Here is a 17,956-nt window from a genome sequence, read left to right as displayed (position 1 = left end):
AGATGAACATGGTAACCCTGGCTTTCTTTCTTTTCAGAATGTCTGTTTGACATCGATTACTTATTGTGCTTGATACTGTTAATAAAGTGATCACTAGTATAAGGGATTTTCATGAGCAAAAAAGTAGTAAAATACACATTTATTCCTAAAATTGAGTGACAACAGGGTGTTTGCAAATATTTTTATTTAAGTAAAAATTCAGCATTGATTTGTTTTTTAGAAAGAACCAACCATATGCTTTCAATGCTAATATTGAAAATTATTTTGTTTGACAAGTGTCTTGACTTTAGTGTTGTTAGGGGCATAAGCAGACCATTTGTGAGATTGGTTTTGATCACTGCAAGATAAGTTCTCTTAAAAAATACAATCAGAATTCCTGAGTAAAATCTGCAGATATTAATGTGAACGTTGTCTTGAAATTAGAACAGATAGTGGTATTTCAAGTTGCTGATAACACTAATATATTTTGTGTAACCACTGGGTCCTACCTGGGATTGTATACACCCTCCTTTCCATAATTCACATAGAATTTTGAGTAAAAAATGGTAACCTGTTGATATATACCCTATTTTTATGGGTTTCTAATGCAAAGAAGAAAAGGAACGGTTTCTACCTTTTTAAAATATCCTTCTGAGGAGGAGTTAATTGTGTTTCTCAAAGCTGATAGGAATGAAATTAGGATTTTTTTTTTCTGCACTGGACAAAAATATGCATGGGGAGTAGTTTACCAATACTCACTGTTCCCCCTGTTTTCTTCTGTGAACGCTGCCTTTAATGAAAGTTTAGAATAAAAAACCTGTGGCAAAGCCATCTGTTTACTGGAATCAACATTTTTTTTACCTGCATACTGCATAGGACACTGAATACATGAAAACAATCTGAGACAGATAATGGAGGCTTTCCCACAGGGCCTGGTTTTGTAAGTTGATTCAAGGCTCTCCACCACCCACATTAAAACTGATGCCAAATATTGCAGTTGTTCAGTGAGCTGTTCTCCAGTCATTTATATTTCTCTAATTATGTCCAGGTGCATGAAACTTGTCCAAAGCTTGCATAACTAGTTTAAATATCAATAAAAACCTCCCTTCTTTTTTACAGAACAGAGATTTACACCACAACAGTCTGTAGATGCATGGGATTAGCTTTTTGCTCAGCTGGGGTCAGTCTGGTCTGAGCCACACAAAACTAATCCTGTCCTAATCCTGGCAGTGTAAAAACAAGTAAAGGAGTAAATGGAATTGTAGTGTTAAAGACACTTCAGCAGACAGTTTGGGCTAAGTATTTCTAAATGTCTGTAGAAATCATTGACAGGGAAAGGATACTCTCCCATAATTACATCTTTCTCTCCCAGGGATCTCAAGTGTGTGGTAAAACCAAGCCAGATTTCTTTGTCTGGAGAAGGAAATATACTATTTTTATTGCATTCTTTTAATTTCATTATGTTCTTTGGCTTCTAGAAGATATATTGATCCAGATGACTTTCCCTACTGCATGATAGATAATATAATAAGAAGGTGTAATTTTAGTTCAGACTATTTTTTAAAATTGAAACATTAAGAGCCAGATCCCTGAATGTCCTGATTTGATGTCTGAAAACATCCTTTCCTTTGTAGTCTCTGCAGTAATATATATGCATGTGACGTAGCCTATGTATATGGTATGTTTCTCTGTGCTTCACCACGGAGTGGACAACTTTTCCCTCCAATTTCTTTCTTAGATCCCGAAGAACCAAATGAGTGCTCAAACTTCATAACCAAACTTTAAAAACCTAATATACATCATAGCAATTAATTGCTTCATCTCCTAAGATCTGTAGAGAGTTTGGCATCTGCCTCATGTTGTGGTTTTCTCTTGTGGCTTTGAAGGGAATCTCAACTTTTAGCATTACAAAGAAACCTTCAGCCACTGTAGGGTCTGTCTAGTTAGTCACATTTTAGGGCCTATGGATAATTGCCAGTGAGTAGACAGCAGGGTCAAAAGTCAGACAATGTTCTTGCTCATCTGCTTCAAGGTGTTTTCCAACTTCTGTTTATGGCCCTTCAATGAAGGAAGATGCAGGGGACCTGTTTGTTCTCTTTCTAACTAGGCAGTGAAAGATAAAATAAGTTTAAAGCAAATGTGTCACACTTATGTAGGGCAGACTGATTGAAGCTATTCTGAAGTCACGTTCCTTCAAGGTTTGTAACAGTGTCATGTTCCACTAGAGGTAAGAATTCTTGTGTATAGTTGGTCAGTGTATGCTAACTGTTAATGGACTGTAATTATTAACCAAAACAGAAATATTCACTGGAGTTTGTTTTGTTCTCTTGGTTTTTTCCCCAGAAGTAGAAAAGACCAAATGCCAGCATGAACGAGAAGTAGCTCTTGGCAGTGGAGGTGCTTTCTTCCCAAGGGATGTAAGAGTTGGTCACTTCATTCCCCAGTGTGATGAGCATGGGAATTACCTACCCACACAGTGCCATGCTGGCAGTGGATATTGCTGGTGTGTGGATAGGGATGGAAATGAGATTGATGGCACCAGAAGCGGTCCAGGAGTCCGACCACCATGTAAGTGGCTGAAGCAGTTGGTTCTTGAGAGTATCTCTCCATCTGAGTGCACTGTCTCCCAAATGTGGGGCTTAGTCCTTCCCCGAGATACGGCACTGACTTGGAGCAATGCACATTTCTGCTGTCCCATTGTGGTATGTCTCATGCCCTTCAGTGACCCCAACACACGCTTTTCCTTCAGCCAGAGTATCTGGAAGCTGTGGTAAGCTTCTGAATAAAAAGGTGGTTTTCTAGCTTCTTCCTTGCCTTGAAATGGTGAGAGGCCCAGATAGTCTCTGCCCTCTGGGAACTGTAATGGCTTATTTGCCTCAGAAAATGAAGGATGTTCCTTCCTACATCTTCCTCACTTCAGCTGCAAAATAAGATAGATTTTTCTAAACATTTGAAGTAAAGAGCAATTACAGAGGTAAACATGAAAAGACCTATTATGTCAATTGCTCCTTCTCTTTCAGCCAAGGGGAAAATTTCAGAAGCTTTCTGCATCTGATTATAGTTATTAATGTCTGCTTATAAGGCTGTTTCCTTCTTAGAAGTCTGACTGTAATTGTGTCTCTGCAAATAATAAGGAACCTTGTTGTGCTGTACAGACTGATTTTTTGCCCATCTGTTTCCTTCTCTGCTAACAAGGTCTGAGCACAGCTGCTCCCCCTGTTGTTGTTGGGCCCTCTGTTCGACCAGACACGGTACCTCTGCCGCCAGGAACGCACTTGCTTTTTGCCCAAAGTGGTAAAATTGAACATGTTCCACTAGAGGGAAACAGTATGAAGAAAAATGGTGCAAAAGCACTCTTGCATATTCCAGTAAGTAATTTACTATATTAAGTCCATAATTTTAGAAAATTTCCTGACAAAGATGAAAGCTACTGTTTGTCTGCATACCTTGATAATATAAGTTGAAAACACAATTTTTACTCTTCATTAAAGTTTCAGTATCCTGCTGATTTGATACTGAAATTTCCTGATCTGACTAGTTAAAAATCTTAAACCTATGGTACAGAAAAAAATAATTTCCTTTTAAAGAATGGTTCACAATAGATGACAAGACAAAAATCTAATCTCACATGCCTCCAGCAGCACATGCCTTCATATAAACTACTGTCTATTCACACTTCTATAAACTTTCTGACTCTGGTATAAAAGTTTAGGAGACCTACAGTATCAGTAGGTGGAGAGGCTCCTTTTTCCATTCCTACTCCCTCCAAGTTTTTTCCTAAGTCTTAATCTATTTCTGGCTTTTTTCAGTCAGTTTTCTCCACTTCTTGGCTGCACATATATTTTTCTTTCTTCTTTTTCTTGCTTCCTTCCCCATGTGTAAGCCCAGTGGGTGGTAGATCTTTTTCCCATGCTTGTTACTACCATCTTGAGATCTTTTTTCCTAGAAAATGAATTCCTGATGCTGAGAAGCTCTCTTTTCCACCACCTGTGTCACATGCCCTTTTCACTGGCAGTTTCATCACATTCATTTGTTTTGCCCAAGGCCTAGGATTTTTTTTCATTCCAGTGTTGCTTTGTTTATAATAAATGGCAATATAAAGTAGCATACTGATCTCTTTTTTTTTTCCTTATATATTATACCGAGTAGTTAATAAATCAAATACTGGCTACGTTGCACAGATTCACTTCATTAAATAGTACCATAAATTGCTGTGAGGTAAGGTCAAAATCAAGGTTTTGTCCCTTATGTAAAGTTCTGCTGCAATAACATAAAAAAAATTTAAAAGCAGTATAAAAAATGGTGTAATAAGGCTGAATGTGACATCATTCTGAATACTTGTCACCTAGTCTCATTAGTTACTTTATCTAACTTAAATTAATTACTTAGAATTATCTTGAGGAAAAAACTTCCAAGAGATAAGTTGCAATTCTTTCTTGAAACTTTCAACTGAAAAGAAACTTTAGGTCTGTAGTAGCACTGTTGACTTTGTGTTGTCTGTGTTGTGCATTTGCAAAGTGGTACCAGAGGTGTTTATACTGCTTTGCAACCCACAGAATTTATGTATAGTGATGAATAAGTGCATCTGTTTTAATTCATGGGTTTGGAACATCTTTCTAAGAAGCTGTGTTACAAAAGCAGCAACAGTGACGGACTTGGGAATCCATGTGCAATTGTTGCTTTACCCTGATAGTCCCTTTGATTTGCCTGGGGGAGGGAGTTTGAACTCAACTCAAACTCTAGTCCTACCTTCCTTCTGCCTGCAAAATTGCATATAAATATTTCTTGTTACTTAGAATATTGTTTCCACCACAATGATTTATGTAGTACTTGTTAAAGCTAAATTTTATTTTAAACTCTTACTTTGCAGAACTTTTTGAGTCAAATAGGGACTCAAATAGGGAGCATAGCCATAAGGCATGACTTTGATGTTAGCGCAAGCCAGATTTTATGGAAGTCATTATTCCCCCTTAAAGGGAATTAATCAGAGGAAAAAGGTACAGGAAGGGGTGACACAGTAAAATGTCAATGTGAACTTTTTTTAGATGGGTATGCAGGTGAAGCTGTAGAAGTCCGACAAGCTCTTCAGTGTATCAATGCTTCTTTGAAATAATGGTGAATGATGTCTGAGAGTTAAAAGGGACCTTGAACTTGAAGTATTTTTCTGAGATATTTGGCGATGTTGCCCAATTATTTACTTGCCCTTTCCTCCCCATTTCCCACCTTTCCTCAAGAATTTTGTTTCTTCAGGCTTGAGACTTAAAAGCATAAGTTAATACTGCTGATGAGTAACTGTTGTTTATCCTAAGCTGATCTAATTTGTCTGTTTTCCAACAGGACAGAGTTGTTATTGGAGTTGCTTATGACTGCGTGGACAAGGTGGTTTATTGGACAGACATCAGCGGCCCCTCGATCAGCAGGGCCAGCCTGCATGGTGGGGAGCCAACAACCATAATCAAAACAGGTAACCACAGAAAATTCTTTCTCTAGGAACAGTATTAGACTTGAATTTAGTAATATGTACTTCCTAGGTGTTGCCTGAGCTAAGAGTTGTGTTTATTCATTAACATGGAATATCAGCAGAGGGTGTCTTTTTAAAAACTAATGTCCTCAAGATCCTAGAACACCTGTGAAGTCAAGGTACTGGAAGAGGTCACTTTACTTTGAATTCTTTGCAGACATTGTTAAAAAACTTATGAAATTATTTTAGAAAAATGATCAGCCAGTTATAAAGGTCTGCAATAAATTTGATTTCGTTTTCTTTAGACAGTGATTCTCTACACATCCAGACTTTGTGCTTTGGAATAGTAAGTTTGTGAGATTCCAGTCAGGTTCTTAGGGACAGCAGATAGATGGGGGTGGCTTGGATCCTAGCATTGTCCTAGGAAGGAAAAAGGGAGAGCTTAAGGCCATCCCTAACCATACCAGCAGTTATGGAGCTTCATATTTCTATACCACTTGATGGCTGAGGTATTTTGTAAGACTTCTTTTTCCATCCCAAAGTATTTAATATGATAGGGACTCAAACCTGCAGTGCAGTCCTGTGCTTGCCTGTGCAACTTAGAAACTCTGCAGGGAAAAGATTTTTGCTTTAATGATTTTTGTTTCAGAATCTGCACTTTTAAAAATGAGGAAAGGTACTATTGCAAAAAACTTTATATGGATATGAATGTCTCTCTAATGAGAGCGTGTGTAGGCATTAAAATTCTTGTGTAAAATGTTGAAAATTATTTGTGAAGGCTTTCAGCTAAATTTGATTGATTATTTAAGGTAATTCAAGATGTTTCAATGCCACATGGAAACCTCATGAGTTTTATCTGCTATAAAAAAATATTGTGTGTATGAAGCTTTCTCATGAATTCTGTTGTTCTGTTGGTTGCATAGGATGTGGATACTTTTCCTGAAGAGACCAGGAGAGGTGTTGCACTTTAGTTTTTGTATGTTAATGGACATTTCAATAAGGATTCAGATCAAAAAGTATTGATATTCAGCATTCAAATGCATATCTTCTATGCAGACCCAAACTGAAACTTTCAAATTTCATGAAATAGGAAAATGCCTCCCCCTCAGAAGACTTATGAGAATTTTTTTTGTTTTGTTTTGATCTTTGCCTCCTTCCTCCTGTGAGCTCCAGCTGCTTTCTTCAGTTCATGTGTATTTCTGTGGAATGTACTACATTTTTGGTTGGTTCTTTATAAAGCTCTTGCGATCCAAGTTGTGCTGCTTTGCAGAAACACTATTTAATTGTGGAGTCCCATCCAGTTCTCCTTTATCCCTGCAGCTGTGGAGGCTTTCTCAGCTCTGCAGCTGTGGCTGCAGGTTAGGAAGCAGAGCTTTCCTTTGCAGTAATTGCTTAAAGTCTTATCAGCTGTGCATGTCTGTAAAAACCTGCCCTCAGGGACAGAGGGCTTGATGACAATATTAGCAGGAACATATTTGTGCCTCTGGAAAGACTGGTGATAAATGAAGCTTTGAAATATTCCCTTACCCCACCCTCCATGGGGGATAGTTTTTTTCTGGCTCATTATCTACCACACAGAAGAGACATTTACTTTAACACTTCTCTAAATCTCCCACATATAGCTGACATAAGGAAATTGAAACAAGGAAACTAGTCAGGGAGCAGGGGCTCCTGGGAATCAGTGACAGCAAATCTTTTGCCTGCTACTGTCTTCTGTTTCCTAAAAGAGTCTGGGAGCTCCTCCATTACCATTTAGTCAATAATTTTCTGATCCCAGACACTGGGGACTGTTGTACTTAAAATGTGGCCACCCTCAGCAGACTCTGCCATTAGCAAGGAAAGAAGTAGGATCATTTGAGGGTCTGAAGTATATGTGAGGTGGTTTCTTGCAGCTGACTGCAAGAAGCACTTAGAGAAATAAAGACCAACAATGTGAAGTCAGTATAACTGAGTCAAAGTGTGCCCAAGAGCCCTCAGGAGGAGTAAAGAAATGCCTGATTAAAATTTACTTTCTTGCCCATCACCCCTCCCCTCCAGCCATGAGCTGTGAGTCAGAAACAATGAGCTACATCTTGTTTGTTCCTTTCCACTTCTTCAGCAATTAATATAAACTTAAAATGTCATGTGTGCAGATAAAGTGCAATCCTCTTGAGTGGGAGAGCAGAGGATGCTTGAACTGTTGTGCAACCGTTACTCACAGCAACACCACAGTAGCAAAGTCTAGAGAGCCCTAGGCTCCGATGTTCTGGGCCAAGTGCCTTTTCTCCAGAAAGGTTGCTTATGTCACATAATGTTTGTTTAATGGCTGTCAGTGAATAAACCTGAGAATTAAAAGAAAGCTAATGGGCTACATTCCATTCAGTGTGTGGATCAGCATTTGAAAGGTGCTTTTTTTTTAAACAGCTGGCTGGTATAAAGGGTCGCTTTGCCACTTTTGGGGAGTGACCATGTAAAATTCTTTGCTTTTTTTTGGAGCTGAAATTGAATGAAAATAGACTTTTTTTAACTTGTGTTTGGCTTCCTTAAATTCCTCACAGCCTGCCTGCTCTTTTTCAATGGAACCTTGAAAAAAACAGAGCAGTTTCTCATAGTGGCTGAATTAAGCTTTATAATTTTTTTCGGCATCCAAGTTAGAAATTACTGATGCTAGAGCAGTAAGGTCATTATCTGCTATTTCCTGTTGCTTTTGGAACACTAACTGTTCAAGAAAAACTGTGCTCATACTGTGCTAAAACGTGTTCCAAAAAGAATAGCTCTGCAAAAACAAAGAACTGGATCTAGATTGCATCAGTTAGTTAATAACATTGTCTCTAGTGTTTAGAGTGTGATTTGTTTAATTGCTGCATCACTACTTAGCATAAATTCAGTTGTCAGAGGGGTGTCATGTATGCTGGTACTAAGGAAGGAGAAATATTAAGGGTTATAAAATCCATTTTATGGCCTTCTAAGTATGGTAGAATAAGATTTTGACAGTGTCTGCTGTTCCTTTCTCTGTTATAAACTCCTATGTTTGCCCCTCCAAGTACAATTTCTTTGTGTGGCAAGTTTGTTCCGCATGGAACTTCTCATTTTATGTCTTTATGAGAGTTTTGTGTATTTAAACTTCCAGGTAAAATGCATGTTCCTCTTCCAATTGATATAAAGTAGCTTTTGTTGGACCACAGCCAGAACACTGAAGAAAACTTATTTCTTCTAAAGGTTATACTTATGCAGCATTGAGGCTGACAGAGTGTATTTGGAATAAATATAATACCTAGGAATGTTTTTCTCTGTTCTCCTGCAGACTTGGGAAGCCCTGAAGGGATAGCTGTAGATCATCTAGGTCGCAACATCTTCTGGACTGACTCTCAGCTGGATAGAATAGAAGTGGCCAGGCTGGACGGGCGGCAGCGTCGCATCCTTTTTGACACTGGTTTGGTGAACCCCAGAGCAATTGTCGTGGATCCTGTGAGAGGGTATGGATGTGTTGTCAAGAAACATGTGCAAAGCTTGATTCTATTTATCTGGTTATTTAATGACCTGTGTTCCATGCAGAACCCCAGTGTTGGAGTAAGGCTCTGGGTTCAGGTCAAGCATCAGGGACTTCCATCTTATAGTAAATTGTGTGTGTGTTAAGGAGTAAACAACAAAGATGCCATTGAGGGGCCGTGCATATTCTTAGGCACAGAATGTACATCCAAGGGAAAAACATCCTACCATTAAAAAATGGCTATTAATAGTAAAACATCAAAGAGTTAGTGGCCCTCTCTGGGGATCTCTGCTGAGGATAAACTATTCTGATTCCATTGTTGCTTACTTGGTACACTGAAAAGAAAAATACTGTTTCACATGGGTCCCAAATGTATGCCAAATACTCTTGCTTTAGCCTGAGCAGACATGATGGGAAGTGAGATGAAGAACTCGAAATGTGGATGCACATTTTGAGCGGTCCTCAGAACTGTTTCAATTTAAGTCTTTTTGGCCAGCATTTTGATCATAAGCTAAACAATGGAAGGAAAGCATTTCTTCCTATGTCAGTGCTTGCTCCTTTTGTTTTTGATGGAAGTATTTTTGCTACGCTTTTACTGCACTTTTTTGACTTCCATATCAAAGTGCAATATGGCCCTTCTTATTTATTAAAATGATTTAGGGGCTGTATGTTACTTATGTGTTCTTAGCACTTTCTTAATTACACCAATCTTTTGAGATAAGTCCCTGTCTTAACTCTAGCCTTTTTCTTCTTCCTAAGAAACTTGTACTGGACTGACTGGAACAGAGAAGCTCCTAAAATTGAAACTTCATACATGGATGGCACAAATAGAAGAATTCTTGTTAAAGATGATCTTGGGTTACCAAATGGACTGACATTTGATCCTTATTCCTCAATGCTATGCTGGGTAGATGCAGGTAAAGGAGGGCTAAAATATTTCTTTGTAATAATAGTCAATCCTGAAATTATGCACAGCCATAGCTTCTGGCTTTAATGCTTTATTCATTGCTGTTCACATGAGAGTGTGTGCAAGCTGAAGAATTTCAAATCTGATCACAAAACTTTCTAGGAATGCAACAGATCTATGTCTTTGTCTTGTATGTGGCTATTTTCTTTTACGTAGCGCTTGGGGCTTTGTAGAAGTTCTTAGTTTAAGACTAGGGAAAACCACAGATTTATCTAATCTGCCATCCAGAATGTCATCCTGGTACTATTGTTCCAAGGCCTGTAACCTGAGGCCAAGTCTGGCTTATATTTGACTGAAGCAAGTCTTGAAAAAGCAATGCACACAAAAGATCAAGGGATCAAAGTTCTGCCACAAACCCATTGCTAGTTTTGTGACAGTGATTAGAGGGGAAGTGTGCTTTTAATTGTCATTTAATTTTTATCTTTTGGGATCTTTCTGTCTTTCGCCCTGTAGACTCTGGCAGGGATGTCTTCCTGTGGAGGTGCTTTTAGACTTCAAGTCACCTTTCAAATTTTGGATGAATTAAAATAGCTAGGCTCTCTTTCTCACTATAAAACACTTTGTCCAACCTTCAACCTTCTGCTATCTCTAGTTACTTTCTCTCTCTTCCAGTCTTGTTCTCACATTTGCATCTTCTCCTTTTTTGTCTAATTCTGAAACACTTTACTTAGGAAAAACCTCCAGGTGTTTACTGTTTACATTCATTAGCAGTGTTCCCAGCCTGCAGTGTCTTTGCAGGTAGACCTTTTTGCACCCTATTTGCATCTATGAGTTAGATGTTCTTCCTGCAGTCTCACCTTCATGGCCCAGCCTAACAAGTATTTCAGGAACATGCTCACCAAACATCTCAAAAATGTCTTCCGGAGGAGGAGAACCAAGTAAATGGTTGAAGTATCCCTCCAGAATGGAGGAAGCCTTCTGTCAGCCTCCACACCAACCCAAAGATTCTGGAATCCATGGCAGGAATCTCAGCTTGTGAGCATTGGCCATGGCTGCCTGGGACATCTGTGTTTCTTTAACTTCAGTGGTGTGCTGAGTAGCATTAGCACTGGAGTATTTATCCATTCGGTTTTTGGCACATGCACACATGTGACACGGAGGAAGGCTTTGACTAAGCGGCACACTGAAAGATTTCCAGGACTTTCCACCCTGTTCATGCTTGCATATTTGTGCTTGTCTTTCATCCCTGATGAGAGCTCTCTTGTTCTGATTCAAAGGCTTAATTGTTTCACTACATCCAGGTACCAAGAGGCTGGAATGCATGAACCCTAATCAGCTTGGTAGACGAAAGATTGTTGAAGGGATTCAGTATCCTTTTGGTGTTACAAGCTATGGGAAGAATTTATATTATACAGACTGGAGAAGGTATGTTATCTGCTAAAGAAATTATGGAGTACTTTTATCTTTTTTTTTCTCCCCGGTAGAAACTGAAGTATATGCTGCATTTCTCATGCCTGACCTCTCACACATTCCTGTTTTGTTCCTTTCCTGGCAATAGCTGATGCAGGGTGGAGTGGATATGTAGAACTGACCTATTGATGCTGCCAGTTAACTGAGTTTTCACTTTTTAGCATAGTGATTTGTCCTTGAAGAAAATGCTTTTAACACTGAACATCCTTGGGAAAGGAGTGGGCAGTAACTTGTTTCTCTTACAGCAGCTGCATTGTAGAGGGCAGACATTTCATCACTCTCAGCTTTCTATGCCCTTTATTATATGAATGTTCAATCAAAACTAAGGGGGGAAAAGTGTTCCTATCTTGATGACACTTTCTTTATTGCAAATGCTCTAAAATGTTGCCATATGAACAAGACTTAGAGGTTTACTTTAACTTCTGGAAAAAAATCCAGTCTCTGCATTTTAAAATAAATATTTGTACTTGATATAAATGGTTTTATGGGCTTTATCAGAAAACTCACCCAAACGCTTCTATCAATTGCAGAAGCAGTAGCTACAACTGTGGGAGAATTTCGAAGTTAGCACTTCCCAGATGTTAGTTTCTATTCTAGAGCAGGCTTGAGGAACAGAATGCTACAGGTCTGTCATTTGACTGCCCTTTTATACTTAGGAAGGAAGGATTGCTTATCACTAGCTATATTCCTTCTGGAGATCAGGCTCCACCTAAAACACATAATTTTCTGTAATTTTTATGCTTAATAGCTGCCATGTCAGCTATACCACAATACTTGTCAGAGAAGCAGAATGTGAAAAATGTGCCAAAACTACTAACACATGCATCCCTCCAGTAGAGGTACATTGTCCTGTACTGGAAATACCTTCAAAATTATTAAGGTGTCTCCCTGATAAATTTCTGCCTAGAGTGAAGGTCATAACATACTAGGCTTGTCCAGGAAAGGTGATGTCCTGGAGGATTTTACTTCTGGTATCTCTTCCTAATTGTAAAAAAGAAGCGACTTCAGATTTTTCTCCACTTTTGGTTTTGTTTTTTTGACTGGTTGTTTGGGGTTTTTGTTGGTTTTTGGGGGGGCTTTTTTTTGTGTTGTTTTGTTTTCCCCTATACTTTGACTTTCATCTCACTTCTGTATATTTTCTTCTGCACATGGCAGGGATGCTGTTGTAGCAGTGGATCGCACCATTTCATTAGAAAATGATAACTTCCAGCCTCACAAGCGCTCACGGCTGTATGGAATCACCACAGCCTTTGCTCAGTGCCCAGGAGGTAATCCAGATGACTCTTGAGTTTTTACAGCTGTGTAACACTTTACTGTATAAATGAGCTTAGTAGCAGCTCCCGTTTATAAGCTGTGAACTGATTTGGGTAGTGAAGATTTAGGTTAGTGCTTAGATTTCTGTTTAGTAAGAAATGAAAAGACCCCTAGTTTCTTTTCCATAAAAGCAGTTGTTGTAGTTCCCACATGAAACCAGGACTGGAGGGGCAGAAGGGGCCTGTTCTACCCTCTGTCAAAGGATGTGTATAATTAAGGTGGGCATTTGACCTGGCAGAAATGCTAATGTATCATCTTCTAAATTGAATGCTATATTCGTGGCTAGGACCTTATTCACTTATTAAGTTTAAACTACAGAAATATTATGGTCTTGCAGATGTCCTTAATAAGATCCAGTGTTTTTCAAAATGGAATATTCAGAAAACAGCAGGTGGTAGAGTGGCTGGACTGAGCTGGCCCTTCTGCTCTGTTGAATGTGAAGTTTTCCAGATATGCTATTGAAAAGAGGAAGAGAGGAAACTGATACCCTTGAAATATAACTTGGCTTTTATGAAGAAGTATCACTGTGCAGTCTCAGCAAATCACAAGAGAAAGCATTTGCTGTTTTGCATTACAATATGGCTGGAATTATAGGAGTTGTGCTATTTTTACTTTGGGTAGTTTCTCTTCAAATTACTTAATATATGCAGTAAAAAACAATTTAGTGGAGGTTTTGGCTCAGAGCTCAAAAATAGATACAGATGTCATAATTAAGAAATCAGTTATATTGTTATTACTAGTTAATTCACTGATCCATTTTGGTAGGGAGTGTAAAATTTAACATTATTGTGTGCTCTGAGAATATGCTTATACCTATAATATTCAGAATCTTGGTGTAATTTCTTTCTCTGTCTTATGTCTGTTTCAAGTGATTTTCTGGATGGATGCCTTTCCTCTCTAATGCACTGCTTCTGGCTCTGACTTCTCTTTCATTTCGCTCTTTATTGTTAACACTTTCCCAACCTCCCAATTCATTTGTGTTTGTTTTCATGGATCATTCCTCTGTCTTTGTACGATTGGTATCTGAGGATGATGTTCTGTAGCATTTTGGATTTTGTCCCCACATTGCACTTCTCTATTTACTCACTCACTTCTTTTCATTCTATTATCTGTGACCACATGGCCAGTTTATGAAGGGTATTTTAGGAACAGCCCACTTGATTCATGCTGCCTCTTTCACTCTGATATCTTGATCTTTCTTTCATGTGAATGTCAAGTTGACACAAGGGATATGGTGACTCTTATCTCCCCAAAGCAAAGTTTTCTTCCACTCCTAATCTCATTATGGCTTGTTTCCCTAGTGTAGCAGTAAATCTTAACATCTCGTGAGCATGTCTTTTTCAGATTTTATTGTGGGTGTGCATTTGCTTTTCTCTAAGGTTTTGCATCTCTGTTTTTTTCCAGGACATAACTACTGTACGGTGAATAATGGTGGTTGTACTCACCTCTGCTTGGCTACCCCAGGAGGCCGCACTTGCCGCTGCCCTGACAACACAGTTGGAGTAGATTGTATAGAAAGAAACTGAGCATTAAAACAAGCTTTAGAGCAGCAGACACCTTTTGCAAATGTGCTGTAAACGATTCACTCCTATCAACACAATCAGGCCCTAAAGATAAGTGCTCCATGCTGCTGACAGCAAGCCACTATGCACATATGCAGACACACACACACACACGCACACACAGAGGCAGTTTTTGTAGCTGTTAAGTAAGACAGAGCTGCCCAGGTTGGATCCAAATTCACCTTATTTCTTTTAAAATTATCTCTTTGCTTTTAAACGTAAATGTGGAGGGCTTAGTTGCATCTGCCCCAGACAAGGAGGATGTGTCTCTTGGCAAAATTGAAGTAACAAAACACAGAACAGAGTAACGAGAATGGAACTACTCAAATCCTGAGACTGAATTGTACCTTGGAGTGAGCAGCAGTTTTCTGCAGAAGTGATATGGTTAGCCCATCATATATGTAGCTGGGATTATCTCTAGCTGAGAAATAATCAGAAGGTCCCAAGGTTGAACAGATGAGGGTGAATACCCAGCAATAGCACATATTTACTGCCCAACCGCATTCCGTCTCACTACCAGTCCTTCCACTTCAAAAACTTGAATCTCAACTTTTGACTTCTGTACAACAGAAGTATTTTATCCATGTGTTGTAAGGATTATAATTCTCACCCTGGCTCATGTGATCCTTTTCTACAGCACATGATTTATTATAGATAATCAACACAGTTTAGTGGATATATTTGAAGTTTGAATATTTGTTAGATTTTAAGCGATTTATCTTTCTTCTGTTTGAGGTGGATTCCTGAGTAGTTCCCTAAAATCCACTGAACAAAATTTAGATATTTTGAACAATTGCTGATAGGTCATCAAAGAATGGATGTTGATTCATTGGGACACAAGTGGTTTTAAAGAGATAGTCACATTTGTTTTCTGAGAGGTTTTAAAATAGTATTTCTGTGTTTGATCCTATAAGCTTCAGAGTGCTCTCTGAATTCTATCTTAGCAATCTTTCTTCTTTAGCAAACCATGCCATGCCTTTTTAGGGACCATAAGAAACCATGGCAGTTAAAATCTGATTTTCAAAAAGCTCACCTCTGGTTTGGTGCTTTAAAGAAAAAAAGATGCTGATGCCCCATTATGTGCCAGTGTTCAGTAACAGCAAAAACAGTGATCTGAAAATCAAAGTGAAGTTGATGTTTTCATCATCACCAGTAAGTTTGGAGAGGGAAAATCTAAACGCATACTTATATGTCAAATTAGCAGAATAAATCTGGAAGTGAAGTTTGGTTTCCCCACTGTGTTGGGAAGGAAGCTTGCCTGCAAACCAATCTGTAGCAGAGCAAAACAGGGCTTGTGAGGCTCCTGCCAGAGCACATTTCACTGTGTGTCATGATCAGAGCAGTAAGCTAACATCCCCATTTCCTCACTCCCTCTTCACACACAATGGTGACAGTTTTCAACAGAGCCAGTTCTGAGTCTTAACTGTGTGACTTTTTCCTCTTAATTGTATATTTATCGTAAAATAACAAAGCATATAAACATTTTAAAGATCTTTTTGTATAACTTTTTATAACTCATAATTCATTCTATTCATACACTTAATCAGGTATGTTTTACTGTAAATATCAAAAATTTGTTGAAATGAAGGTGCTTGATAACTCTTTCTCCAGAAGTATCCACATATCTGGTGAAATATTAAAGTTTACACTCTGTACAGGTATCTGCAGTACAGTCAATAAAAATGGTTGGTTTTTATTTTCTATAAAAAATGTCATGCCTGCAGAAGGAAGTGATATGTGGCGTCTCAAATATATTTTCTTGTTGTGTTCTGGATTTTAGCTAACTCATATGGTACTTCTCTTCCAAGATGCAGCATCACAGTGGGAAAAAACTGCTTTTGGGGCTTTGTGTTCGGGAAGCAGTAGGATACTTCAAAGCAAATACATATGAGAGTGCTTGAAGAATACAGGGCCTTCAATTCAGATTGTTTTGGCTGAATCTTTTTGCTGCTTGTAAATTCTTGTTAACTTTTATCAAGTAAGCATAATTCAGTTATCCCATACTTCAGACTTTTAACAGTGAAAATATAGAACAAGGACAAGAATAAAATGGGGTAGAATTTATCCCTATGCTCAAATGGTACTGGGTTTCTGGGTGATAGGGTGCTTTGCAAGGAGAATACTACTGGGATCCAAAGGGTGGCATTTGGAGTTAGAGCAGGAGATTGTTGGTGATCTGTTCTGGGGACTGCACATGGAATTTATGCATTGATTTATGCATTTTTAAATTTATGTTTCTTCTTGCATTATGATGGTTGTTAACTTCCTAAACGCTAGTCAGCTAATTCTATGCAAATCAATCAGCAATGACGAAGATGTCAAGAAAAATATACCTCAGCAGAACTTCTCGTGTTGATATGTGAGAGTCTGAGTAGTCTGTAGCACAAAGAGAGAAACAGTATTACTGTGGACTGAGTTTTTAGCCTCAGGTATCATATCTGGGAGTAGGTAGCACTAAACGAGGGGAAGCTTCAGCAGATCCATGTCAGTGGTGTAGATGTGGCAGTTTGCAAAACTTAAAAGTCTGCACAACTTTAGCATTCCAGTCCCTAGAAATGAGGAACTTTTAAAAAGCTCTAGCATGATGTTTTGTTTCTCAGCTAATGCTTCTGTTAAATTCAACTGTTGTAGCTCAACACCAGTGTGCAGCAAGGGCAAAGCTGTTCCCTCAGGGAAGGGAGGCCAGTAGTAGCTGTGGCCTTTCCAGTCATGGACCAGTCCCACTGTACCCCAGGTGAGGCTGACAGTGCCAGTGAGGGTAGCTGGGTTCAGCCAGGGGCCAGAACACCAAGCAAATCTGCAGTGGAAAGAGTAGGTCTGATGTCAAGCTGGGAAAATGAGTCGGGATCATAGATCACAATCAGGTTTGGGCATAGTGACCAGGATCTGTGATTGCCAGCCAAGTGCACTGTGGTGAGACAGGCCCACAGCCACACTGGGAAGTTGGCCAGGACCTGAAGCAATGGAGCTCCTGGCTGTGGCACGGCTCAGACCAGGACCAGGGTGAGAGCCCCAGCTTTAAAGCAGTGTTTAACAGCAGAGAAAAAGGGTTGCCTTTGCTGAGAACCCCCAACAGAGCTGTTTGAGGATGGGCATCTGCTGAAGTTCCCTCAAGTTTTCTTCACACCTTTTGTTAACTGGCTGGCCTTGAATAGCCAGCTGTGCTGCTGGTGCTTGGGTAGTCTCTGTGTGTTGGCACTCCAGAGTTCTCTATTCCTCTATCTGTTTGCTTTCTCAGTGAATCTTGCTAAATCTTTGGCCTCTGAAAATGATCAGTGGTGTTGAGTTCCTTATTTTAATCACAGTCTAGCCAAGAATGTCAACTTTTGATGACATATTTAGCATTGTCCACTTGAGGATATTCTTCCTGTGTCTATCATGTTTTTCCACTTCAAAGTTCACAAGTATTTTGGATGCTGAATATGTGAAGTTTTAGTTTCCTTCTTCTAACCCCAGAGAGTTAATGCTATCTTTCTATAAGACAGGGTTTTCTCCTACTGACCTGGGTCTAATTCACCTACTCTGTCCTTTTTTTAACTGTTCTTGTTCAACTGTTCTAGACTTGCCTCAGGAGCAAGTCGATTTCAGATATATTTTTACATTTTGTTTGAGGTTAAAGAGATAATGGAAATGGATGTTATATATAACATATTATATATAATATAACATTAGTTTATATATCTTATATATAACATATTGTATATGTTAATGGAAAATTATGTTGTTATTATTATTCTTGGCTGGGACTGGTAGTCATATCCGTCTCTGGTTGAAGAAAAGATTCTGTGTAACTG

The 17,956-nt window shown here is 38.9% G+C and overlaps 1 protein-coding gene across 1 annotated transcript in view; it reads left to right on the top strand.

The window, feature by feature from the left end:
• The window catches only part of NID1 (nidogen 1), a 42,464-nt gene extending 26,812 nt beyond the window's left edge, over positions 1 to 15,652 (top strand). The window contains exons 13-20 of the mRNA XM_058020136.1: positions 2,323 to 2,547; positions 3,175 to 3,347; positions 5,317 to 5,443; positions 8,724 to 8,895; positions 9,669 to 9,826; positions 11,118 to 11,241; positions 12,442 to 12,554; positions 14,005 to 15,652. Of these exons, the coding sequence (XP_057876119.1) occupies positions 2,323 to 2,547; positions 3,175 to 3,347; positions 5,317 to 5,443; positions 8,724 to 8,895; positions 9,669 to 9,826; positions 11,118 to 11,241; positions 12,442 to 12,554; positions 14,005 to 14,126 (1,214 nt within the window). The 3' untranslated portion in view covers positions 14,127 to 15,652. The remainder of the gene's footprint in view (positions 1 to 2,322; positions 2,548 to 3,174; positions 3,348 to 5,316; positions 5,444 to 8,723; positions 8,896 to 9,668; positions 9,827 to 11,117; positions 11,242 to 12,441; positions 12,555 to 14,004) is intronic.
• Positions 15,653 to 17,956: the final 2,304 nt, after the last annotated feature.

Source organism: Melospiza georgiana, chromosome 3, assembly GCF_028018845.1.
Source record: "Melospiza georgiana isolate bMelGeo1 chromosome 3, bMelGeo1.pri, whole genome shotgun sequence".
Classification (NCBI taxonomy): domain Eukaryota; kingdom Metazoa; phylum Chordata; class Aves; order Passeriformes; family Passerellidae; genus Melospiza; species Melospiza georgiana.
This window is presented reverse-complemented; position numbering and strand designations above follow the sequence as displayed.